Source organism: Myotis daubentonii, chromosome 1 (genome assembly GCF_963259705.1).
Source record: "Myotis daubentonii chromosome 1, mMyoDau2.1, whole genome shotgun sequence".
Taxonomy (NCBI): Eukaryota; Metazoa; Chordata; class Mammalia; order Chiroptera; family Vespertilionidae; genus Myotis; species Myotis daubentonii.
Window position 1 is genome coordinate 66,298,528 of NC_081840.1, and position 26,002 is coordinate 66,324,529.

Consider the following 26,002-nt stretch of genomic DNA (forward strand, 5'->3'; position numbering starts at 1 on the left):
TTAAAATCTCTTTATTTAACTTAGCCAACATTTAATTAAATATAAAAGGATCTTAAATGCTTTATCTCAGATAGGAAGGATTCCCTGCAATAGCTGTGTCGTTATTATAGTTATTATACATAGGTCACTATTTCCTTACCAGAAACTGGCTCACAGACATAGCGTAAGGCTGTCCCCAAAAGTAAAAGGGGATTGGCATAAATTTAAATGGGATACCTCTTGGCATGCTCTCATTCTCTGGAGAATGCCCATGCCTTTTCCTTACCCCTCTTCTTTCCCCCAGGCACATTACCTTTGTCTTTTTGCTAAACTCCAAGAGCCCTTCTACTGCCGTGGCAATGTTTCCCGAGCCTATGCAGCTCAGCTGGCTCACTTGTACTACCTCCGTAACTTTCTAAATAAATGTTCTTTCAATTTGAAAACGGATAAATAAATGTCTCCTTCTTCAAATGGCTGCCTGCTCACTTGGACAACAGAAACCACAACTCAGGTACCTGGAGTCTGCCTTAGGACAGGTCTGTGTATAGGTTCCTTTTCCCATCCTCCTAATTTACTGCATTATTTATTAGGAATTACCCATTCCAAGGAACAACACAGTGAAATTTCAGTGCATTCTCAGCCCATGCTGCTTTATTGCCAAAAAATATATATATATACACAGGTGCAGAGTTTCCAATTCTTAAAGCAGTTCCTTTTTACATAAAATCTTTAGAAAACAATAAAATCTTTTCTAAAATCCCAAAGATGCATAGATTAAAAAGCAAGCTGCTTTTGTAATACTTTAAACATTCAATGAAATTCTTTTAACATTATCGCCTATATCACTGGTGCAGTGGAGAAGATGCAGAATAGCAAGTAAAAACAATGAGCAACAACTGTACTTAAAAGGACAGGTAGCACATAAAACCGTATGTAAAGGATACTCTAATGTGATTCTTAGTGATGGGTGATTTTAAGGTAAACGCCAAGATGATTGTTATTGTTTAAGGACTGATGATAATGTATTGCCAGAATATCTTTTGTCCCTGGGAGAAAAATATATTTGAATTGATGGCATGGCTGACCATCACAAGAGACAAAATCTTTTGGAAATTGTTAGTAACCCTAAAATACCTATTTTGACTTAAAAGGGAGGCTTAGGAATATGGATTCCTGGAGAAATCTATGATTTTTGTTTTTCTAATAACCTTTAATATGCCTTAGTGGAATAATGGGAACAGAGTTTAGAGCAACTGTCCTTAAATCTTCATTGGTTGATAGGCATGTTATTAATATGTGGCAAAGAGAAACTTTACATATAAGATATGACATCTCACTTCCTATATTTGAGTGGAAACCAGACACTGTGATGCCCATACTCTAATTCCATTGTAAACTACTGAAAAGTTACCATTACATTTACACATTTCCAAAGGTAGCTGGAGGGAAATCCCATAGCAAAGTGTCTATCTAGTCTAATCCTGTTTAGGCCTCTTTTAGATATAATTACTCCCATTTACATTATTCATCATAATCACTTGGACTTAAAAGGATTATTCCAAAGTTAGGAATTGTCTAAAAATTTTAAGCTACTATAATAAACAGAAAAGTAAAAACTTGCTCCTGTTTACTTGGCATCAAAAACTTTAGGCAGATTATGCAGCCTGGTCAAAACATCAAGAATAAAACTCTGGCTATTAAAAAAATATTAACAAAATAATGTTAATGTAATTCAGTAACAAAAGAGAAGCCAAACCACAGATATGTTAATATTTTCAGGACTATTTCCACAAAATGAAAGTTTCTTTTTTGCTGGCATCCTTTATGGCCAGTCAATATCGGTACAACCCAGAAGAGTTGCCTACTTATCTGAAAATCCTGAAACATATAAAATGTGTGCAAATGCCTCCATTCACTGCCAAGATACTAGTAATGAGACGCAAATTTAAGCCACATAACTTTACCAGACAAACCCTGTATCTACTTGTTTTTAACTCCACACTATCCCCTATCCTTTATGAAACTCTGCACCTTTTCTGATTATAACTATAGCAGCTTATTTATTTATTCCACATGCTTAGTTTGTGCCTTTTGTATTGTTTTTAAACATGCTTGGGGACTAATGGAATCAGGCAAGAGGTTAGAGGGTGATGAGCACTGTTATGCTCAATTCCTGACAGTTTGAATGTCTTATGGTTGCCCCTGTTTATCTTGTAGCTTCCATTTTTAATGGAAGTAAGATCATCTTTAGTTAGAAAATGTAAACTAGTAATCCAAACAATAAATTCAAGCTATTGGTTTAAGTCTCTATTGCTTCATTAATAAATGCATATATAATTACTATTAACCACTTAATACTAGACATTTTCAATCATGCATTAAAATATTAGTACTCTAAAATCAGAGTTATGGGTCTGCCACTATTGCTTGCACTTTCATCCAGACTCAGTTTTAATAAACATGCAGAGTAAACCTTGATTTATAAGAATTAGAATAACAAAGATACATGCAAAATTTCAACCAAAAATGGCTATTAATAAAGTGATTGCTTAGAAATGCAGGCAGATGCTCCACATCTATCACAATGCTACTTCAGAATCCAGGTACAAGAGTCACGCACAAAAGTTAAAATTAGGACTACTATTCAGTTATAAAGGCTTAATTGCAAATCCTGGTCCTACTGGGTAGAAAATGATGCAACGCTTCTGGGAAAAGAAAGAGAATTGAGAGATGTACAGTCTTCTGGAGTTTTCTTGGCCATTTATTGACTGCTATAGAATAGAGGAGCATGGTGGTTTAGGGATGGTGAAGATGCTCTTAGAATAGTTTCTTTTTTTTTTCTGATTCACATTAAGAGCATAACCTGCACAGCTCCCAGGGGAAAAGGAGTTTAAAAATAGCAGAGCTAATATAATGTAAACTCAAAACCAATGCCCTGAAATTTAGCATAGCCCTCTGCTTCTAAAAACTGTTGATGAAGGGATCCTTCCAAATATGGTACGACTAAATAGCCAAGCAATGTTCTGAATAAACTAGAAATAATTTGCTCGCACCAGCAGCACCATGATAATGTAAACTCCTGGAGGCCAAGGGTCTCTTCATATTTTGCATATCACAGATACACTAAAGTAAACATGAGACCACAACACTGAAAACTAATTAACTGCATACTTTGAAACTACAAAAATTTGTAGCATATTTTAGCATTTGGAACTATTAACTTGGCTGTTAAGGGTAATCTTTAATTGTTCTAAGTAACTAAATTGTTGACATCACAGTAATACACCTGGTGTCTCATGATCATGCAGATGTCTGAATATTGCTTGGTTATTCCAATGTCTTTAACACCAACTGATGGTTTAGGACATTTAAAAAGAAGCTATAATCAATTTAATATAGCCTCCCTATCCTTTGGAGTTGCCATGTAAGAATTAAATATTCAAGAGGCACTGTATTTGTTGATCTTCTCCACTTATATTTTAGTTGTTTTTCCCCTTGGAAAACAAGGGAACATAGACCACATCTTTTCAGGGATCTTCAAAGTGCTAAATGGCCAAGATGACAATGAGGTAAAAGGGAGTAAGAAGTCACCTTCATTCTACTCTTATATCCTGATGTGAGCTGCATGATTCCTCATCAAGAAACTAGTTTGCTGGGTTCTTGTTAAAGTAAGTAGTCACAGGCTATTGGCCTAGCACATCTACTTTAGACAAGGTTTAAAAACAAACAAACCCAACATACTGTCTCTGGCTATTTCCTTTAATCCTTTTGTTTTATACCTTTAAATCTTAACTCCCTAAACCAGTGATGGCGAACCTTTTGAGCTCGACGTGTCAGCATTTTGAAAAACCCTAATTTAACTCTGGTGCCGTGTCACATATAGAAATTTTTTGATATTTGCAACCATAGTAAAACAAATATTTATATTTTTGATATTTTTTTTATATATTTAAATGCCATTTAACAAAGAAAAATCAACCAAAAAAATGAGTTCGCATGTCACCTCTGACACGCGTGTCATAGGTTCGCCATCATAGCCCTAAACTAACCATAGGCATGAGGTTACCAGCTATCCAAGTTCTTGTTAACCCTAAATACATATACACAACAAACTTTTCCTTTTTAAAAATGCACCCAGGAAACTAATGGAGAAAGATAAGGTGACAAAGCAAAAAGTATGCTATTAGTATGATGCTAAAAAAACATCATAAGCAAGATCCCCACATGATGGCTTCAGTGGGGTTTCTTCATCAATAAGAGAAGAAACATTTGTGTCCAGGTTAAGCAGTAGAAATAGTTCATTCAATGGCTCTAACCCTCTGTTCTAGAAAGCAAATAGGATCTTTAACCTTTAATTTACATAAAAGTTGCTATTTCTCACTGACATATTCATACACTCATAGTTTTTAAAAGTACCTTTTATATGCTCTTTACCTAGCATCTTTTTCCTTTTGTACAACTCTTGACCATAGAGCCTCACAAACGCTAGTAATACTTATTCTACTGTACAACCTTGCTAATCCAGCTTACTATACATGCTAAAATTGTTATTGCTAAAATTCTACCTCTTGAAATTATTAGTTTTTTATGGCTTTTTTTTTCAATAGGAAATATCCTTTCCTATATACTGTGCTATTTTGTATTCATTACCTTTTCAGAGGTATTAAAAAAGTATTTAAATACTTTTCAGAAATGGATTCTCGCAGGCACTAAACTACTTGAGCCAAGAGTACAACTACCTAAAGTACACTATGAGCATCTAAATCTGGGTCCCTGGAGATCTGCTGCAGAAGAGTCTATCTGTCTAAGCTTGCTTCTACATCAGACACACATTAAACTAGTTTTGCTAAATCTGGGTCCCTGGAGATCTGCTGCAGAAGAGTCTATCTGTCTAAGCTTGCTTCTACATCAGACCCACATTAAACTAGTTTTGCATTTCCTATCATGCTAACTATAGAACCTGTGAATAAATCCTGGACTCCCCTAAGAGATTTAAAAATCACCTCAGAAAACTGCCATTTACAAGTTCTCAAGGCAGCTTTTAGAGGTAGGAATTTCTTTTCTACATGACGCTATCTTATGCTTTCAGAATAAAAATAACTTTTATATCTACAAGGAAAGTAGAAAAGTGAAAGCTGTCTGAGGAGGCTTACTATAACCAAGCAAAGTTAGTTATTACATGGCAACTTAGGTAGGCTCTATTGGCTATATTTCCAATTCCATGAAATGGTCTAGAATCCCAACAATACACAATTCAGCAAATTTGGAAATAGGAAAAGCCCCTGACAAATTAATCTAGGACACTCTACTGACACATGGCATGCTGCAGACAGGAAGTGTAAGTAGACTGCAGATTAGAAAAGCACTCAAGCAATGAACATAGCATCTCAGTAAGACGTGCAAAATAATTTCCTGATGCAAAAGGAGTGGGAAAATTATAAACCTAAAAGACATAAAATGTGAAAAAGGCATAAGAACAATCTCACCTAAAACTGAGCAAAGCAGAATCATGAAATGGGGCCAGATTTTGATTTGAGGTTTCATAAGACACACAGACAGCTGGTTTCCAGCTACCTCATGAAAAGCTTAAATATCCTCAAACACAGTATTTCACATTGTGACCCCACATTACTATTCATAAATGAGTCTTTTTGGCCTAATCTCCTCTCCCCAGGGAGAATATCATGGATACAGAAACTTATGAAAGAAAAGTTCTAAATTTTCCACTTTTTACACTATTGGTTATTATAATAATTCATCCTGAAGTTTAAATTGTTACTAGGCTCATGCACTAACCCCTAACATGGCACTACAATATGCTACCAAGCACTAATGCTTACAAAACTATACACATCTCAAAATGGAAGACATTGGTGATTTTGTTGTTCTGAAACAACTTGTAACATTTGTCCACAAGTATTAAAATATACATATATATATATATTTCTATTGCACATATCCCGTTTTAAACTTAAAAAAACAAAACAAAAACACAAAAAACAATTGCCAGCTAACATGGATGCACAAAGTAAAGGAAGCAGGCACAGCTATCGAGTCCTGCCGAAAATGCTAACTTTTGCCATCAAGAAGGGGACCAAACCAGGAAAAAACCAATGTAGATGTATTAAATAAACACCGGGCAAGTACAACTGGAAAATACGCGTTTTGTTAAATGCCATCTGCTGACAAGATGCGCAACAACTTGAAAGAACATTAAACAGTAGTTTCCTTAGCTATGAAATGAAAAAAACATAAAGCAACTAAGGAAGTTGAGTCTGATACATATTTCAAACAAGTGAGCCAGAGATGTTTTCACTGGTTCTGATTGTACAGGGTTCCTTATTTCTAGCCAAGTAGTTCTACCTAAAAAGTTGCCAAAAGGACACCAGGAAGATGGATAATAGACAACTGAAGATACAAATTCTCCATTTGATATTCTCAATATACCAACAGGACCCAAATGGAATATGTAAATTCCATTCTGCCATTAATAATTCCAAAATATTAGGAATCAGGAAGTGGCTGGGAAGTTACGTAGAGAAAAATTTAAACTACCTTTATCCAGTTACTTCTATGCTTTACCACTCAGTAATTGCCCTCAATTAAGGAAAATCACATTTTATCTATGTAATTTTTACTCAAAAGTTTTCTTATGCCAATTCAGATTGGTTGACCAATTAAACTAATTATCAAGGGTGCTCAACACTTCTATTCTGGGCCAGTCCTATCACTCTCAAATTTGGTAAATCTGCCTGTTTTCAGTGTTAACAGCATGTATGGCCCTGGGCAAGCAGTCCCTAAATAACAGACATGACCTAAGATGATTTGTTCCTAAGAGGCTTTAAATTCTTTCTCAAATAACAAAGACCCATAATGGTTTCATTCTTCTCATGTAAAGACCTGACAATTCATACACTGGTCCTCTGCTGATCTTGAAGCAAGAACAGCTTTCTACTATAGTCTATTCACCATATAAGTGTAAGTTTTAAGGGAAAGGAAGATCCTTATTTCTTATTGGAACTATTTTTTTTTTGAGGTTTTCTTTAGACCTGAATTTCTTCTAAATTTATACTGATTCAAAAAATGTTTGGGAACATTGCTTCTGAGGCCCATTCTCTGATGAAAATGGGGAGTTACCTGAGTCCCAGCCTTTTCTGCCTAACATTACAGCTATCATCTAGAAAAAGCAATCAAACATCCAAGTATTGATCTTGGGTCAAAGGAAAGTTATTTATACTTTTACAAAAAAATAGAGCTATGAATGTAAAACGCCATAAAGCCAGGTGGATGTATAAGGCTTTTTTTGCTTCATTTTCTTAGGAGAAGGGAGTTATATGAAAATTTTCTCATTCCCTCCTCTCTCCCCCCGCCCATTCCCCCATGTCCAAAGTTGAAGGCAGGTCATACTGGAGGGTCCATCACATCTTCTGAACAGAAAATCTACTTATGTCACCTTTCTTCCAGCCTAAGCAATAGGGAAAAAGTCCCAAGTGCTATATAAAACTCCACAAAAGAGAATGAAGTAATTTGTAATACAGCAGCCTCTCATCCCAAGGAGGTGAAGAGTTCCAACACTGGACTCAAAGCTTTTGTTTCCTTTATCAACCTTCGGTAAACCCAAGCATGCATTCATTGGGTTAGCACAATATGGTCCTTCCTTAAAAGAAAAAAAATTTTTTTTACAATACCAAATGTCCAAAGACTTCTGAGAAAGAATAGGTTCCTTCTCTGGGAAGAAAAATCCCTCTTCTCATTAAAAAAAAAAAAAAAAAGTGGATTTACATGTTAAAATATATATATTTATACAGAAACTGTGATGGCTTATTCATATATGAAATTAACTTTGTGATATTCTGTTTTTTGTGCTTATCACATCAAAGGTTTCACTGCAAAGCTGGACCTTTGTTCTTATCCAGTTCATCTATGTCACAGGTTGAGCCAGGATTTATATATATATGTTAGCATCTCTTTCATTTCAAATTACAACACATCTGAAATTTACTGCTGCAGTCTCGACTGTGTTTATGATAGTGGCTAAAATGGGAAGACATTAAAAAAACCAAACAAATCCTGATGTCACACCCACACTAGCTATTTATATAGTCTTCTTGCTGGGAATAAAAGGTAAAGAATTCACAAATACCACCATCTAAGCACCAGTTTCAAATTAAACATCACCCTCCAGCTTGCAAAATAATTTCTTTACAAGTAAGCAATTGGCAGAAGAAACATGTCAGTTGCTTCTTTCTTCTTGGAGAAGTTGGCATGATGACTGCATCCTAGGAGCTTCGCTGTGTTAAATTTGAGAGGTGGGAAGAAAAAGAAAAGCAATCTTTTGCAATCCAAAACATGGAGGTAAAATGTAGAGGAGGGATATCCGCATTTCAAGATAGGGAAGTGGGTAGACAGAAGAAGCAGGACTCCCCACTCCAGAAGACAATACAGAAATACCTAGAAATACAAAATAAAAACAGAAAGATTAAAACAGGTACTTCTGTATAAGCTTACTTTTAAAAATAGTATTTATCACAGAGAAAAAAAATACTTTGAATTATACACTGTCTAAAAGAAAATGTGCAACCACAACACCCAATTCAGTATCATCACCAGAAAAGCAGAAGCAGTAGCCAGAAAAAAATATGTAAGTATGATACAAAAAAGATTTATACAAAAACTTATATAAAATGAGATATACACATTAATTTCCTCTTATGCAAATAAAGTAATATACTCCAAGTTTTTACAGTCAAATTGATTTTATGGCTGTAAATATTTGTGTTTAAAAGCAGTACTGTCCAAAAAAAAAAAACAAAACAAAAAAAAAACTATCCCCGCCAAAAATAAATAAATAAAAAAAAATTAAAAAAAGCAGTATTGTACTCCAAATTTGATGTCTAAATACTCAATTCTCAAAATCATATGAATCATCTTATTTTGAATTATCTTGAACTATATAAGACCAACTTGAACAATAAAATTTTATAAAATATAACTATACATAAAAAATATGTACTGTATGTATCACGATCACAAAATGCAAGCATGTAAAAACATTAGCAGTTGCCCTAACTGGTTTGGCTCAGTGAATAGAGTGTTGGCCTGCGGACTGAAAGGTCCCAGGTTCGATTCCGGTCAAGGGCATGTACCTTGGTTGCCCGCACATCCCCAGTGGGGGGTGGGCAGGAGGCAGCTGATCGATGTTTCTCTTTCATCGATGTTTCTAGCTCTCTATCCCTCTCCCTTCCTCTCTGTAAAAACAAAACATTAGCAGTTCATTGCTGCTAAACATAACACTCATTAAATTGCAAATCTCGGCAAATGTCAGACAAAAAAGAACAAATATTGTATAATTCCACTTACATGAGGTACCTAGAATATGCAAATACATATAAACAGAGAGTGGAATAGAGGTTACTAGGGGCTGGGAGAAGTGGAATGGGAAATTACTGATTAACAGATACTGATGTTTGGGATAATGAGTTAAGTTCTAGAAATAGTTGTAATGGCTGCAAAACAATGTGAATGCACTTAAATGCCACTGAATTGTACATTTAAAAATGATTACAATGACAAATTGTATTTTATGTATACTTTATAATAAAAAAGTCAGCCCAGGCCAGTGTGGCTTGGATGACTAGAGTGTGGTTCATATATCAAAAAGTTGCAGGCTCAATTCCCAGTCAGGGCACAGACAGAAGGCAACCAATCAATGTTCTCTTTCACATCGATGTTTATTTCTCTACTCCCCATACTTTCCCTCTTTCTAACCAATAAGTATATCATCAAGAGAGAATTAAAATAAATACATAAATAAGTCAAATACATATCAAGAGCTTAAAGTACTTTGGCTTACAAAAATAGCCAATTGCAATTAGTCTTCCTAACCCTCTATTTTAAAAAATTTATTAGCTACCTTGATAGGGTTGACCCTCCATTTGTAGTATGTCATATACAGGGTGTCCCCAAAAAATGTATGCACACTTCGAATAATTATAAAGGCAGTGTTTATTAAAAATACATTTCATTTTCAAAATGTAATAGAATCTACAGACATTGTGTATACATTTTTTGGGGAATACCCTGTATATATAACACCTCAGCTCTAAACTGAATTTGAATAACCTCTTTTGGTTGAAGACAAGACAGTTCTGATTCAAAACATATGACAGGCAATTGTAAATTAATTCAGAATTATATCTAAAGGAAGGGAAATGCAGAATTTGCATTTGTTGCCAAACAAACAAACAAACAAATAAATAAATAAACTTTAGGGCAGCCCTGTCTAGCGTGGCTCAGTCTCAGGTTTGATACCTGGTCAGGCACGTACCTAGGCTGCAGTTCCAGTCCAGGTGAGATCAGGAGGCAATCTCTCAATGTTTCTCTCTCCCTCTCCCCAACCCCTCTAGAATCAATGAAAAACATACTCTCTGGTGAGGAACAAATAAATAAAATAAATAAAGCAAGGGCAGCCTGTTTGGGACCATGCCCTTTAGACTTGTGGGGTCTGCATTAACTCCAAATGGTATCAGAATTGTATCAAAGTATACTAGTTGGTGTCAAAATAGTAACCAATAGACCAAGGAGGAGGAGGAGGAGGAGGAGGAGGAGGAGGAGGAAGAGGAGGAGGAGGAGGAGGAGGAGGAAGTAATAGTGAGTAACTTCTGAGGCAAGGTCATAGATGGGGAAGCCATATATTGTATTACGATGGCACTCAAGCAACCCTGGAAGAGACCGACACTGGAAAGAACTGAGGTTTTCCATCACCAACATGAATTTGCCAGCCATGTGAATGAGCCACCATGGAATTAGATATGATGACTGCCACCCCAGCCAGTATCTAGACTGCAACCGTGTAAGATACCCTAAGACAGAAACCCCCAACTAAGCTGCTCCCTAATGTTTGACCCACATAAATTTCTGAGATAATAAATGTATAATGTTGTTTTAATCCACTAAATTTTGGACAATTTGTTATGTCCAATAAATAACTAATACACTTTGCTTCCTTAAATAACATGCGACTCAAGTACTCCTTTCTTACTTTTCTATGTAAATAGTAAATTTAGAACATCTCACAAAACACAATGGATATCATTGTCATTCAAATTCCATTTTTAAGTGTCTTATTAAAAAAAAGTACTAGGCTTGCTGGACAGTTTCTGTTCCCAGATATGGATAGACTCTACTAATGTAAAATTACTGCCTAAGGCAAAAACTTAACTTCTCAGTCATTTATCAATTATTTATTGCGTGCTTCTTTCTTTGGGTATTTTTAATTATTTCCTTGAAAGATGACAAATGCACATGATAGGAAAAGGTGAAATAGAGTATACAGTTGTTTGTTTTATGTGCCCCAAGCATGAAAAAGGTGGATGTCTGATTTCTAAAACTGTGAGACAATAAGTTTCTGTTGTTTCTATTGGCCCCCAACATAGGCATCAAGTTAGTATGAACTAAAGACTATATATATCTACTTTTCCCTTGACTTATGTAAGAGCAACACTACCAACCGGGTGTCTCTTTACCCATTGCCAGGGGGTGGTATACAGTATTTACTGCATATCCTTTTAGAGATATTCTATGGTTACATAACATCTGTATAAGTAACTTTATTTCTTCCCCACAAATGAAAGCACACTATACACCTGGTTCTGCACCTTTGTTTTTCCCTTTAATGTATACGAGATCATTCTGTATCCAGTATTCAAGCTTCCTGTGAGTACAGAAGCACCTACATCAGTTTCCTTAGCTGGGTATGTGCTATACCAATATCAAGTTGCTATTTCTATCGACCTGGACTTAAGGTTCAAAATCCAAGCAATAAAGCCTTCCCTCTAAAGGCATATGATAAAGATATCACCTAAAGGGAATTTTGCCCCATTAATTTTTATTCCTTTTCTTAATATTGATACATACAGTTGGAGTTTTTTTACTTACTTTTTTTACAATATTTTAAAATTATGGTACAATACATGTAACATAAAATTTATCATCTTAACCTTTTTTAAGAGTTAGTGTTATTAAGGAAATTCATGTTGTTGTGAAGCCATCACCATCATCCATCTTCAGAACTCTTTTCATCTCACAAAACTGAAACTCTGTTACCTATTAAATAACTCCTTATTTCCCTCCCTGCATCCCCTGGCAATCATCATTCTACTTTCTATCTCTATGGTTTTGACTACTTAAAGTACCTTATGAAAGGGGTTTACAAGATTTTAATCCTTAAAGCAGTTGTACATTGAATCATTTCATACAACACAATCAAGGCATATGACTAAGTAGATGCTATGAGTTAAACTGTGACCTCCCCAAATTCATGTTAAAATCTTAGGCCCCAGTACCTCAAAATGTGGCCTTATTTGGAAATAACCATTGCACATGTAATTAGTTAAGATGAGGTCCTTATAAAAAGGAAAATTTAGAACACAGACACACACAGCAAGAATACTATGTGAAGACTAGAATTATAGCCCTGGTCAGTTGCTCAATGGTTAGAGCATTGAGCCTGGGACCAAAGGGTCCGCAATTTCGATGCTTGGTCAAGAGAACCTATCTCAGTTGCAGGCTCGATCCCTGGCCCCAGTCAGGATGTGTATGTGTGTCTCTCACATCAATGTTTCTCTCTCCTCCCTCCCTTCAACTCTCTCTAAAAAAAAACAAAAACAAAAACACAAACACAAAATAAAATAAAAACAATGGAAAAAATATCCTTGGGTGAGGATTAAAAAACAAGCAAACACTTGTAGTTATAATGCCATACGCCAAGGAACTACCAAAAGCTAGAAGGCCTGGAACAGATCCTTTCCTAGTATCTGATTTCCAAAACCGTGAGATAATGAATTTCTGTTGTCCTAAGTCACTGTTTGTGGTACTTTGTTATGGCAGCCCTAGGAAACTAATACAGTAGGTAAGAACCCTATTTACAGATAAGATATTGTCAACTGAGTACATATTGCCTCTTGCTCTTTGAGGCAGTATGTTCTCTCATATAATACAGATGCCTGATAGTATTATACTTTGCAACCCCACCACATTACACAAATTACACTAATAATTCCCAAAACTCTCATTCTTTCCACAAAAACACACACACCTACTTCTGCAGTAAATTCAGAAGATATCAACACTTGGCACAGAATAGACTCACATAGGGGAAAAAAGAAGTACTGAAAAGCTTTAGAAATTAAATATTATAGTATCAATACTCACCTAAAATTAAAACTTAAGTGAATATATTCTAAAATTTGCCTAATAACATATTTTATTAGTCAAACTCTTTCAAGCTAATTAAATCATCCTTTTTTTACCCAGTAAAATGGTTTGGGCTAATGATCAAGTATCTCTTTTCTTTTTTTTTACTTAATACATCACCATTACTGAAAATAAAAGGTTAAGCTTGAATATCAATTATTTATGGTCACTTTTGATGTTCATCTTCTGTTGGAGCCAATGGATTCTTGTTCCACTTCTATCTAGCTATTTTCAAGGTGATTAAACAGTATTTGGAAGCATTAGCCACTATTACTCACTTGCCAAATCCTGAGTTCAGAATTCTTTCTTTTCGAGATGAATATAAAAGCACCTGAAAGTCAAGGAAAATGTTCTTCCTGTGAAAAGAAAAAATAAAAAGAGCATTACAGTAAGGATACAGCCCTCACTTGTGCTATAAGCATTCTTGTGCAAAATTACTCAAGTGAATCAAGCTTTTCTAAAAAACATAAACCATCATCACTATCAAACACTATTCAGAAGGAATCATCAGAAAGAAGTTACTACTGTCCACCTGCACGGGCATTAATTTGATAAATATGCAAAGCTCTTGAGCAGCGGTTCTCGGGTTACTAGGGAACAATGCCCCCTTTAAAGATGATGCTGCGGACCCTCTTCCCCCACAAAGGACCTTCGCTTTAGTGCAGATGGCCACTCCCCTCTGAACGGCGGAGGGAAGAACGTTCCTCCTTCCTCTGCCCCTATCTTCTTGATGAAATGAAAAAAAAAAAAAAAAACAACCCACCCAAAACCTACTCCCGACAAAACCGAAAGAAAGATCTTATTTAAAAGTCCTTTACCCGGTATTTTCAGCTCTGCTAAAGCCAGGGCCGGCAAAGAGCACACCAGGAACATGCGCTTTATTATGACCTGTCATTTGAACTGGGCCCGACTCACAGGCCACTTTTCAAGGAGCTTCACCAACTCATAACCCCGGTAACAGGAACTCTCCCAGGAGTTTACCTCAAAGACTGACCGCAGGGTTACAGCAATCCAAATCACAACGAAGAGCTGCCCCATAATGTTAAACAAGAACCGAATACAGATGCCTGACAGTATTATACTTTGCAACTCCACCACGTTACACAAATTACACTAATAATTCCCAAAACCCATTCTCTCCACACACACACACACACACACACACACACACACACAAAAGTAAAAACTGTACGCTGACTCTAGTTCTGGAAAACAACACGGAGAATTCCACCGAGACGCAGAGTCGGCCGCGATGAATGCGCCATCAGGGAGCCGTCAGGTCACCCAAGGACAAAGCTGCTGCCCGTCCTTCCCAGTCGGACGTGGGAGGGGGACGGACGGACGCAGCGCCGGCGGCCGGGGACGTGCGCCACACGGACTCCGATTACAATCCGGGGGCGACTCGTTCGACCCAAACTCAAGGTCAACGGACCACACACACAAAACACTCAGAGCCGCCACAGGCCCGGGCGCACGCCGGCGCCTCAAGCACAGCAGCGACTACGAAGCCGTGAGGGGGGACTCTAATAAAAAAAGCACATTCTTCGAAAGACAAATCGCCGGCCAACGCAGCGGCTGCCAGATATACATCTGCGTGGGCGCAACCATGCGGGCAGCCAAAGGCATGGTGCTGAGGGGGACGGCGGCGGGTCGAGGGCCGAGTGGTGATGCGACACACCTGGAAGGCGAGTGCGGTCGCCCTGGGCAGCTCGGGAGGAAACCCACGCCCGGCCGACGCCCGTGCCGGCTGCGGGCAGGCTCCGGGCGCTCCTGTACCCGCGCGGAGTTGGGCCGCGCCACTTCCTGCTTGTCCCCGATCGCTGGCCTCCTCGGCTTACCTCGCAGGAGCCAGCAGAAGCACTGGACCGGCCAGGAGCCGGCCCCCCGGCGCCAAGGCCGGCGCGCCGCGGCACGCCTCAGGCCGCCATCTTTGCTCCTTCAGAAGTCCTCCAACCCTGCGGGGTCCGTTTCCGCCAGCCTCGGCCCCTCGGCACTGATTGGAGAACGACTTGCGCAGGCGCGCTCTCCTTCCGTTGGAGGTTGGTTGTAACGCACGTCAATCAAGAGTCCTGGCGCACTCGTTCCATCCCTTTTTGTTGGATTGGTTCCCAGGGTTGAGGTAATAAGGAAAAATACTTTTGTAATTCATTCGTTAGGAATGTAACATTTCCGCATAGAAGCAGTGTCACTTGCTGGCAAAGGAGTTTGAGTAGGCCGCATGACTATTTTAAACCACCATTAGGCTAAACAGTAGCACTAATAATTTCCTTCTGTGGACGAGAAGGGGACACATGCTGACCTGAGGAGCTCAGGGAAGGCCTGTGTGGCGGCCTTGCAAAGTCAGAGACCTAAAGTAACCTCAAAGGATAGTCTGAAATTAAAACTTTTTAAACTAAAAAGCGGTTTATGGTGGGTAGTAATGTCCTAGGCTGGTCTCTTCTCTGACAAAAGTCCATCTTTATTTTGAGCCTATTGTCTTTTTGCATCTATGATAACATATCGTTGGTCAATGCAACATTAATGGAATATTTTGAAGACATCACCCCCTGCCCCCCCCCCCCCCCCAACACATATAATTCTTCTTGGGACCCAGGCAACTAGAGAAGAACCAAAAACAAAACCATAAAATAGTGTCAACGGAGATAATAGAGTTTGTCTCATTTATTTCCTCTTTCTTAACAACCATCTCCCTCCATGTTTAAAAATTCTCTCCAGAGCCCTAGCCAGTTTGGTTCAGTGGATAGAGTGTCAGCCTGAGGACCCAAGGGTCCTGGGTTCGATTCCATTCAAGGGCACATACTTTTGTTGCGAGCTCCTCCCCAGCCCGGGCTCTGGTTGGGGCTCCTACAGGAGGCAACCAATCACCAAGCATGTGTTTCTCTCACATGAATATTTCTCCGTCTTTCCCTCTTTCTTCCACTCTCTCTAAAAGCCAATGGAAAAATATCCTCAGATGAGGCTTAAAAATAATAATAAAAATTCTGCAGATCCAATGGTATTCCCCAAACCAACGACAAACACAAAAATTTTTGTAAAATGCTACTATATTTGCTTGGAGAAACTAGTAATTATATTATGAATCAACAAGCAGGAATCCTAGATCACCTAGGTAAACCTCTGTTGTAATTTAGAAAATCTGAAAGATTTCTGACAAAAAAAAAATGGTCAAAGACTTTGCTTAAGCCTGTGCAGCGACTGCTGGGTACCCCCAGTGTTCTTCTACCTTCTTCCTTATGAAAAGCGATCGTATTTCCCAGGCTTCCTCACTGGTAAGGTGTGGCATGTGACTAACCAAGTGAAAAAACGGTCATTCAAGATTTTGCCTAGCAACCAATAGCTAGGGAATGCATTAGCTTTGGGGATATCCTGTTCTTCATTTGAATAATTATAATTATTAGAATATTCTTCCTAATTAAAATAATTTGGAATCAGTCAACCTACCACTTCCACTCATCATTAATCTTACAGCATAATGTGCCCTGGTTGGGGGTTCAATCCCAGGTCAGGGCACATACAAGAAGCAACCAATGGGGAGCATTATCTCAATTCGTTGAGGTTCTGTTTCCTGGCATATGTCTACAGTTTGGCTCAAATAAACTCACAAAAATTAAAAAAAAAAAAGAAGAAGCAACCAATGAATGCATAAACAAGTGGAACAACAAATCGATGTTGCTCTCTTTCTCTCTCTCTAACATCAATAATAATAATAAATTAATTAAAAATATAAAAAGAAGGGCAACATAATTCTATGGTGTTAAGTTTGAGAAACGGAGAAAGGCAAAATTAAAAAAATCTTGTATGTTTAGCATGTGTCAGACACTCATTTAATCCTCACACCAATCTATGACTTACTGTTATCATCATCATCATGACCCTTATTTTACTATTAAGGAAAAGGACACAGAAGAGTTATGTGAATTGCCCAGTTCATGTGCTTGGTTAAGTAGCAGAACCAGGATCTGAACCCACCCGATCTGTTTCCAAAGTATGTGCTCTTAAGTTCCACATTAAACTATCTAATTATTTCCTCTAGAAGAATACTGGTAACAGTGAGACTTTCAAGAACAGATCTTTAGCAATCTGACAATATATACTAAATATTTCAAGAGAGCTACTTTCTTTTCTCTAGGTTAAAGCCTCAATTCCTACAATTGCTCATGAAAATGTTACCCTGAACCTCTCACCATTTTGCATCTTAGTAGCAAATAATTTATCGATGTCCTTCTTAAAAGGTGATGGTCTTTAAAACTTGTGATATCTTTTTTTAAATTTTTTATTTATTTCAGAGAGGAAGAGAGAGGAGAGAGATAGAAACATCATTGATGAGAATCATTGATCTGCTGCCTCCTGCACCCTCTACCCTGGGGATTGAGCCTGCAACCCAGGCATGTGCCCTTGACCGAATTGAACCCAGGACCCTTCAGTCCTCAGGCTGATGCTCTATCCACTGAGCCAGACCAGCTAGGGCTGGTGTGAGGCAGGGGTCCAACTTCAATCCTTTGCATGAGGCTATCCAATGGCCCCAGTTATACCAAAAGACTACTGTTTCCCCCATTGGATTGCTTTGGCAGCCTTGTCAAAGATTAGTTGATTATAAATGTGAGGATTAATTTCTGGACTCACAATTCTAGTCCATTGCTTTATAGTCTGTCTTTGTGCCAGTATTGCAGTGTCTATTTTCAAATTGGGACATGTGAATCCTCCAATTTTGTTCCTCTTTTTCAAGACTATTGACATTGATTTTTAGATTCTTGTTATATGGTTATTCAACTGCCATCTTCAAATATGTCAGCTATAATCAACCCAATTTTTTCCACCTTAACTATATAAATATATGAAACATAGGCATGTGCTTTGCAAAACACTGTGTCTATCTCATTGATCTGACATATAAATTTTTTTTTAAATATATTTTATTGATTTTTTACAGAGAGGAAGGGAGAGAGATAGAGAGCTAGAAACATCGATGAGAGAGAAACATCGATCAGCTGCCTCTTGCACATCTCCTACTGGGGATGTGCCCGCAACCCAGGTACATGCCCTTGACTGGAATTGAACCCGGGACCCTTCAGTCCGCAGGCCGATGCTCTATCCACTGAGCCAAACCGGTTTTGGCCTGACATATAAATTTAATCAAGCCTTGAAATAAGTGAAGGGAGAGAAATCCAGCATAATTATTTGCCAAACACATCAGTATCCTGGTGATCATCACATTCTTTTCCATGGCTTCACAAACCATGTAATGACCCATTCTAGTATTCTGCTGGGGAATAACGTCAAATAGGTGAGTGGATCATTTCTGAAATCTGCCCTTTTCCCCTTCTGCAAACTTTGCTAGTATATGCCTCTTTCTCTAACCATCTCCCAAATCTATGTCTCCATGACTATGAAGCTACCAAAATTGCCCCTGATCTCATGGGCACAAAGTGAGGAGTTTATAGAATGCAGCCATTTGTTAGAAACACAGAATGTTACTATTTCAGATTTTTTATTCTGGCTCTACAATGCCAGAAGAGGCAAAAGGCAGCAAAAAATACATTTCAAATTTAGCACATGCGTTCTGCTAAAATTGAGTGTTTTTACTCAGAAGTTGAGTCCTGAGAAAATGTTTCATAAAATATGAATGTCTCCATGGCAGCCTTCTCCCAACTGACATCCTGTAGAAGTATTTTTCTCTTTTTCTTTTGTGCAGGAGGTATTTTAATAGCAGCGAGAAATTTGTTATTCTACTGGCAAAGAAGACGAATTCCTACCCTCAAGAAATTTTGCATTATGGATAACGCTTTTTGTTCCCATTGTTCAAAAGGGTATTTGCAAATATAAGCTTCTAATCCATGTCACATTTGATGTCATCAACAATTTCTTTTTCCAAAGTAATAAGGAAAAAGATGTGACATCTACAGAAAACCAGGCAAGAAATCACTGGACTCAATCAGCACATGTAGTATTAAGTTACATAGATCCAGGTACAACTTGAATTACATGCAATTCATATGAATTTTATGAATTACATTAAAATAACAATCTTAAAATTATCAGGAATGTTTCACTTAATTATTTGGTCTCTAGTGGAATGGCTGAGTACTTGGTTTTCGTCGTCTTCTCCTTTGTGAGCTATCCTTTTAAATAAAACTTATTGATGAAATATTGTTATTTACCCATTGCTGGTTGATTCTTGTATGTGCCCTGAGGATCTAACCTGCAACGTTGGTGGATCAGGACACTCTGACCAAAATGAGCTACCTGGCCAGGGCTCAGCTGTTTGATGTAGAGGGAAGAGTCAAATCTCTAAATTATTGTTTCTACTAGATGTTAAACACATATAGGGCACATACCAGCCATCTGTAGTATGAATCGCTGGTTGATTCAAAGCTCAGCTAAAGTACTCTGAATTTAGAGGGTATCAGTCCATTAGTAATGATTTCTTTCCAAGCAATTCTGCTCTCAGTGTTTGAGGAACAGGATAAATATCTAGTTTTTAGCATAAGAAATCCAGTTAGTAAAGATAGTTCTCTCTGAGGCATCTCTGCAGTAAATACTCTCTAAATCCCAATCAGCACAAACTATTCTAATAGTGTTTTAAATATAAAACTTGATATTGCCCTAACCCAGTGATGGCAAACCCATGACACGCGAACTCATTTTTTTGGTTGATTTTTCTTTGTTAAATGGCATTTAAATATATAAAATAAATATCAAAAATATACATCTTTGTTTTACTATGGTTGCAAATATCAAAAAATTTCTATATGTGACACGGCACCAGAGTTAAGTTAAGGGTTTTTCAAAATGCTGACACACCAAGCTCAAAAGGTTCGCCATCACTGCCCTAACCAGTTAGGCTCAGTAGATAGAGCATCGGCCTGGGGATTGAAAGGTCCCAGGTTCGATTCCGGTCATGTACCTTGGTTGCAGACACATCCCCCAGTAGCAGGTGTGCAGGAGGCAGCTGATCGATGTTTCTCTCTCATCGATGTTTCTAACTCTCTATCCCTCTCCCTTCCTCTCTGTAAAAAAATCAATAAAATACATTAAAAAAATAAAACTTGATATGATTGTAAAGTCAATTTGAAGACAGGTGACTATACAGGATATTCTAAAAAGGACATTCTAAAGGTAATACAGAGTAATTTGATAGCTTGTGGCATTCATTTATTTTGGAACCTATAAAAGCTGTAAGATATGGCTCAGTGGTTGAGCATTGACCCATGAACCAGAAAGTCATGGTACAATTCCTGGTCAGGGCACATGTCCCAGTGACAGGTTTGATCCCCAGTAGGGGGCATGCAGGAGCCAGCCGATTCATGATTCTCTCTCATCATTGATGTTTCTCTTTGTCTTCTTCTCTGAAATCAATAAAAAACATATTTAAAAAGAAAAAGAGCCCTAGCTGGTTTGGCTCAGTGGATAGACTGTTGGCCTGCGGACTGAAGGGCCCCAGGTTCGATTTCAGTCAAGGGCACATGCCTGGGTTGCAGGCTCGATCCCCAGTGGGGTTGTGCCAGAGGGCAGCCAATCAATGATTCTTTCTCATCATTGATGTTTCTGTCTCTCTCCCTCTCCCTTTCTCTCTGAAACCAATAAAAATATTAAAAAAAAAGTTATATGCAGAAAGGCATTCATTGTATCATTTATACAATTAAAATTATTTTAAAAATTATTTTGAAAATTAATGGTTAAATAAATATTACATTAGTTGGTAAAATATAATGTAACCATTAATATAAACTAGAAAGAACAGATAACATGGGGAAATATAATGTTTTCAATTTTTTGGTTTTTTTTAAATTAAGTTTACTGGTTAATAAAATTATATAGGTTTCAGGGGTACAATTCTATAATATACCATCTGTAAATTGTGTGTTCACCACCCCAAGTCAGGTTTCCTTCCATCACCTTTTATCCCTTTGCCCTCTTTTACCTGCCCCCACCGCCTTTCCCTTTGGTAATAACCATACTGTTGTCTATGAGGTTGTGTCCCCCTACTTAATCCCTTCATCGTTAAACAATATTTTATTTTTTATATATTTTTATTGATTTCAGAGAGGAAGGAAGAGAGAGTGAAAAAACATCAATGATGAGAGAAAATCATTGATTGGCTGCCTCCCGCACACCCCACACTGGGGATCTAGCCCACAACCTGAGCATATGCCCTGGCCAGGAATTGAACCGTGACCTCCTTTTCATAGGTCGACGCTCAACCACTGAGCCACGCCGGCTGGGCCTCTTCATCTTTATACAATGTCCATTTTTAAAGCCAGTATACTCTTGTGGCATGTTACATTTATGTTCAAATACATAAATAGGTAGAACAGGAGGGAGCAAGGGAAATCAAGTTGGTTAAAGAGATTCTTCTCAAACTGTACTTAATGTTCGAATGATTTTATAATTTTTTTTTTGCAGTATTGTTTTATTTTAGTCACAGATTGTTATACCAACAGACATGGTCAGTAACATTAAGGTTCTTCCAAAATTGCCTATATGGTCACTCCATTCATTTTTTGTTTTCCTAAACCCTAAAATTAGACTCAAAGTGAAGCAAAGATGAAACATCATGCATGTAATTTTGAATGGATTTTGAGGCAGAGGGATAGCAAAAGGAGGATTATCATGTTAGAATTTATATGACCAATGATTCCAGCTATTACTGCATTGAGTCTTGTGGCATGCCACTAAACCTTAAATAAGAAGAGATGCTCACACTCTGCACAGACTAAGTCACTAAAGCTTGGAGATGTGAAAAGCCATTTAATAATAGCTGGGTGCAATATGTCACTGAGGTTGCACATGAATGAGGGGGTAGACATCTTAATAACAAGCAATAGATAGATACCCCATTATTAGGTCTTTTCTACATTTAAGGAGCCAGGAGTCAAGAACAGAAAGTGAATCTTCCTTGAAGTGGTAAAAGGCTGACAAAGCTGTGCTCAGAGGCATACAGTGCTGGTCCCTAGATGAATGCCCCCACCAGGCAGACACTGAATAGACCTGCATTTAATAGCACAGACAAACCTAAGGGAAACACTGTGATTTCAAACTTGAAGAAGGTGGTTTACTTACATACAATTCTTGTAAAACACATGAACAAAATCAACCACGTTATATTGTTTTAACTACAAGAATTTATTATTGATGGATCGGAGAATACAGTTTTAATGGAACAGTAAGGCACAGCTGTGGATGAAAACAGTTTGCTATACAGCCAAAAGGAGGAAAAAGCCATAATCTTAGAACTTTAAATATGCAAGTCAAGGAGCCTTTGAAGTACCTCTGTGACAGATCAGTGTCTGTCCTTCCCTTTTATATGATTCCCATAACTACATCACTTGATCACAAAGTCAGACTGACACTTCACCCAGAATTTCTCAGTCATTTATCCTTGAGTTGTGTAGCCTGGACACTCCTGTTCCCCACTCTGCCCAATCTCTTTGCATTTATTTTTAAAGCCATTTCCTTCCTAAAGTATTATGTATCCATCTTGGATAGCTTTCCAAAGCAAGGAAACAAGCAAGCATGCAATGAGTCAGACAAAATCAGCCAAGGGCAGTCATAAGGATGAGCAGACTGATAGACTAAGAGAGATGTTAGGGTGATAACAGGCTGATTCAACGAGGTCTATACTAAGGTGACTTAGGCAGAAAAGTTGTTCTGGCTTGTGCAAAGGGCTGTAATACCACCTCAGGTTTGCCACCAGTGCCAGACCCCTTGTTTCTAAAGGATTAGCAATGGCCTTAGAGAGGAGCTGGGAAATAAATGTAAGCAGGCTGCTTATGATACAAGACACTCAAAGCTTTGGACCTGTATTAGGAACTGACTATGGCTTCCAGCATTAACATTTGCCAAGTGTAAAATTCATAGAGAATTTTGTGCAAAACTTCAAGACACTGAGGACAAATTTTAAATATCTTGGATGGGAATAAGTAGGCACTTCTGTAACACTAACCTTTCTATTTGGAAGTGTGAAGTGAAAACATTTCAGGGCACATAACACTGACGCATAAACCATGCTGCAGAGTGGGACTACATGAGGCTTTTAGGGTGCCAGCCTCCTTGCTCAAAAAAGCCATGGGAAAGTCCCCAAGCATATTGTCAGAGCAGCCATTCTGGTGGTGACAGTGTCCCAAAACTAAGCAAACCTGCCAGCATATGGCTGTTTTCTGAAAGTCAACACTGTACTAACAAGAGTAGCTACATAGATATCCATGTTGAGAATCAGAGGCCAGAGGTAGAGTGACCTGGGCAAGTCACATGAAAGACTTTGCTCTACAACTCTCACCACAGCACCACCTTTCAAGAAGAACATCTCTAATTCACAGCCCTTTGATGACAAAGCAGAGTACAGGGGACCAAGAGGCGATCACATTCTTCTGGGAGAAGTGCTCAGTATTGAAAAGCTCCTAGAGAGGCAACATCCCAGAGACCTATTTAAGAGTAAAGGTAGTTCAAAACGGCCAGACTATCCTGCCAAGTCAGAAATACACTGAACAGGCATAGCTTGGGATGCTAAGTAGAAGAAATTGAAACTTAATAAAAAGTGGGGAGACTGAAAGATTAATGATGTGTTGGGTAAAAAAGAAGTAGAAAGCAAATGACATATAAAAAAAGATCGAGGAGCATGCCAAAGCCTTGAGGAGGGAAGACAGTGTGGCTATAGTCTACCCAATGAAAGAGCTATGCTGGCTGGTTCTTGACATGATTCCTTCTCTGTCAGACGAGATGCACATGTGGCATTCAGCAGCCGAAGGGGAGTGGGGAGAATATTGAGAAATGGAGATAATCGGCAAATGATATGGAACAAATATAGACCAGGTGTACCATTCTGTAATGCCCTGTTTATATACCAAAGGCAGGTTTATGTTGGCAGACACTTTGGGGGTTGTCATGCAACAGCAGTAGTACTTTGGGAGAAGACGAATGATGGGGTGGAGGTGGGGCTGGTGGACAGGAGGACTCCCAAGTTCCAGTTCTTAAATACTAGAAAGCAAGGAACAGTTTAGTAGTCTCAGTCCTTTAGTGAAGAAATCGGATGCTCATTTTCTGTTCTACGTCCACTTTCTCCAAAACCTGGGGGGGCGGGGGAGGGAGAGAGAAACAGTTACAGTTATGAAGGTCACAACAGGAGATACTGTCCCATGCTCTTATCTCAATGTTTTTCTCCCTCCCTCCTGTGCAGGATTTAAGTTTTCAAACCATGAGATGACTGACTGACCTTAACAAATTCTGTGAAAGATATAGCACTGTCCCCATCTTGATCAGCCTCCTGGATGGTCCTGTCTGCGATGCTGCCTAGCTGTTCATCTGAGATATTCACTCCGACCATCATGCGTAGCACCTGCAGGACCAAGAGCCAGGCTTACAGGAGACTTGGGGTCAAGGGGACACTTTACCAAGATTAAAGATAAAACCACCCCAACCCTCTTCTCCTTTTTCTTTTTTTTAAAGTCTATTTTATTGATTTTTAACAGAGAAGAAGGGAGAGGGATAGAGAGTTAGAAACATCAATGGGAGAGAAACATTGATCAGCTGCCTTCTGCACACCTCCTACTGGGGATGTGCCCACAACCATGGTACATGCCCTTGACCAGAATCAAATGTGGGACCCTTCAGTCCGCAGGCTGATGCTCTATCCACTGAGCCAAACCGGTTTGGGCAACCCTCTTTTTCTTTGATGTCCTTAAATGTAACAGCCAGAAAGCTAAAACCCTTATCTTCTTATGTAAGCCATTCTATTTTTAAAAATATTATTTTTATTGATTTCAGAGAGGAAGGGAGAGATAAGAAACACCAATGATGAGAGAGAATCATCTATTGGCTGCCTCCTGCAAACCCCCTATAGGGGATCAATCCCTGACAGGGAATCTAACTGTGACCTCCTGGTTCATAGGTCATCGTCCAACCACTGAGCACTGAGTGACATGGGCCTGGATCATTTAGGCCATTCTAGACAATGACATGAACAGAACTCTGGCAAGTTCATTGAATAGGAAAGCAAACCTCACTGAGGGAGAGCCCTTTGCATTTTGTTTTTGCCCATTCTTCCTGCCTGGAATATAGAGATGATGCCTGGTGTCGTAGCAGCCATCCTGGGACCATGAGGTGAAAAGTCATATGCACTATGAATGCCAGAGCAATACAGAAGAAGCCTGGTTCCTGGACATCATTTAGTTGCAGTATCAACCTGGATAATCTATGCCCAGACTTCTTATTGCATGAGGCAAACTAATTTTTCTTTCTTGCAATGAAGGAGAAAACTTTATTCACTACAAAACAGCTCAATTGTGATACAGCACAGTTATGAGGCAGCCCTGGGGCCAGGCCTCTCTCCAGTTAGACAGCTCTGCTCTGCTCCTCCATGATCTGCTTAGCTCTGCACCATGCTGGTATGTTTTGCACTGTACCGTTCTGCTCTGCTCCGGTGAGACATCATCAGTGTTTCAGCTCAGCCAGGGAGCAAACTAGTTTCTTTTTGGATTTAAGTAAGTTTGGTAGGGCTTTCTGGAATCCCACCCAAATGCAGTCCTCTTTGAAGTGGTGCACTGACTCACTATCCCTAAAGTATGGCCAAGAAACATAAAGATCCTTAAAGGGTTAAATACTAAATCCATCCCCTCCCCTCTTTAAAAACTATTTTTTAAAATTAATTAATTTTATTGATTTTTTTACAGAGAGGAAGGGAGAGGGATAGAGAGTTAGAAACATCGATGAGAGAGAAACATCGATCAGCAGCTGCCTCCTGCACACCTGCTACTGGGGATGTGCCCACAACCAA

At 38.5% G+C, this 26,002-nt stretch overlaps 2 protein-coding genes and 1 long non-coding RNA gene across 3 annotated transcripts in view; 1 reads left to right on the plus strand and 2 right to left on the minus strand.

The window, feature by feature from the left end:
* Positions 1–602: 602 nt before the first annotated feature.
* LOC132213667 (uncharacterized) lies at positions 603–15,209 on the minus strand. The gene is made up of 3 exons (XR_009448052.1): positions 15,072–15,209; positions 13,512–13,589; positions 603–8,430 (listed from the first exon to the last, which is right to left on the minus strand). It is a non-coding gene; the product is annotated as an uncharacterized LOC132213667 (long non-coding RNA).
* LOC132212628 (uncharacterized) lies at positions 14,432–24,536 on the plus strand. The gene is made up of 2 exons (XM_059658681.1): positions 14,432–15,272; positions 24,407–24,536. The coding sequence occupies exons 1-2, from the start codon at positions 14,486–14,488 to the stop codon at positions 24,439–24,441; spliced, it is 822 nt and encodes a 273-aa protein (XP_059514664.1). The 5' UTR covers positions 14,432–14,485; the 3' UTR covers positions 24,442–24,536.
* CHP1 (calcineurin like EF-hand protein 1) overlaps positions 22,333–26,002 on the minus strand; it is a 49,827-nt gene continuing 46,157 nt past the window's right edge. Inside the window, exons 6-7 of the mRNA XM_059659386.1 lie at positions 24,443–24,565; positions 22,333–24,297 (exon numbers count right to left, since the gene is read on the minus strand). Coding sequence (XP_059515369.1) covers positions 24,244–24,297; positions 24,443–24,565 — 177 coding nt within the window. The 3' untranslated portion in view covers positions 22,333–24,243. The remainder of the gene's footprint in view (positions 24,298–24,442; positions 24,566–26,002) is intronic.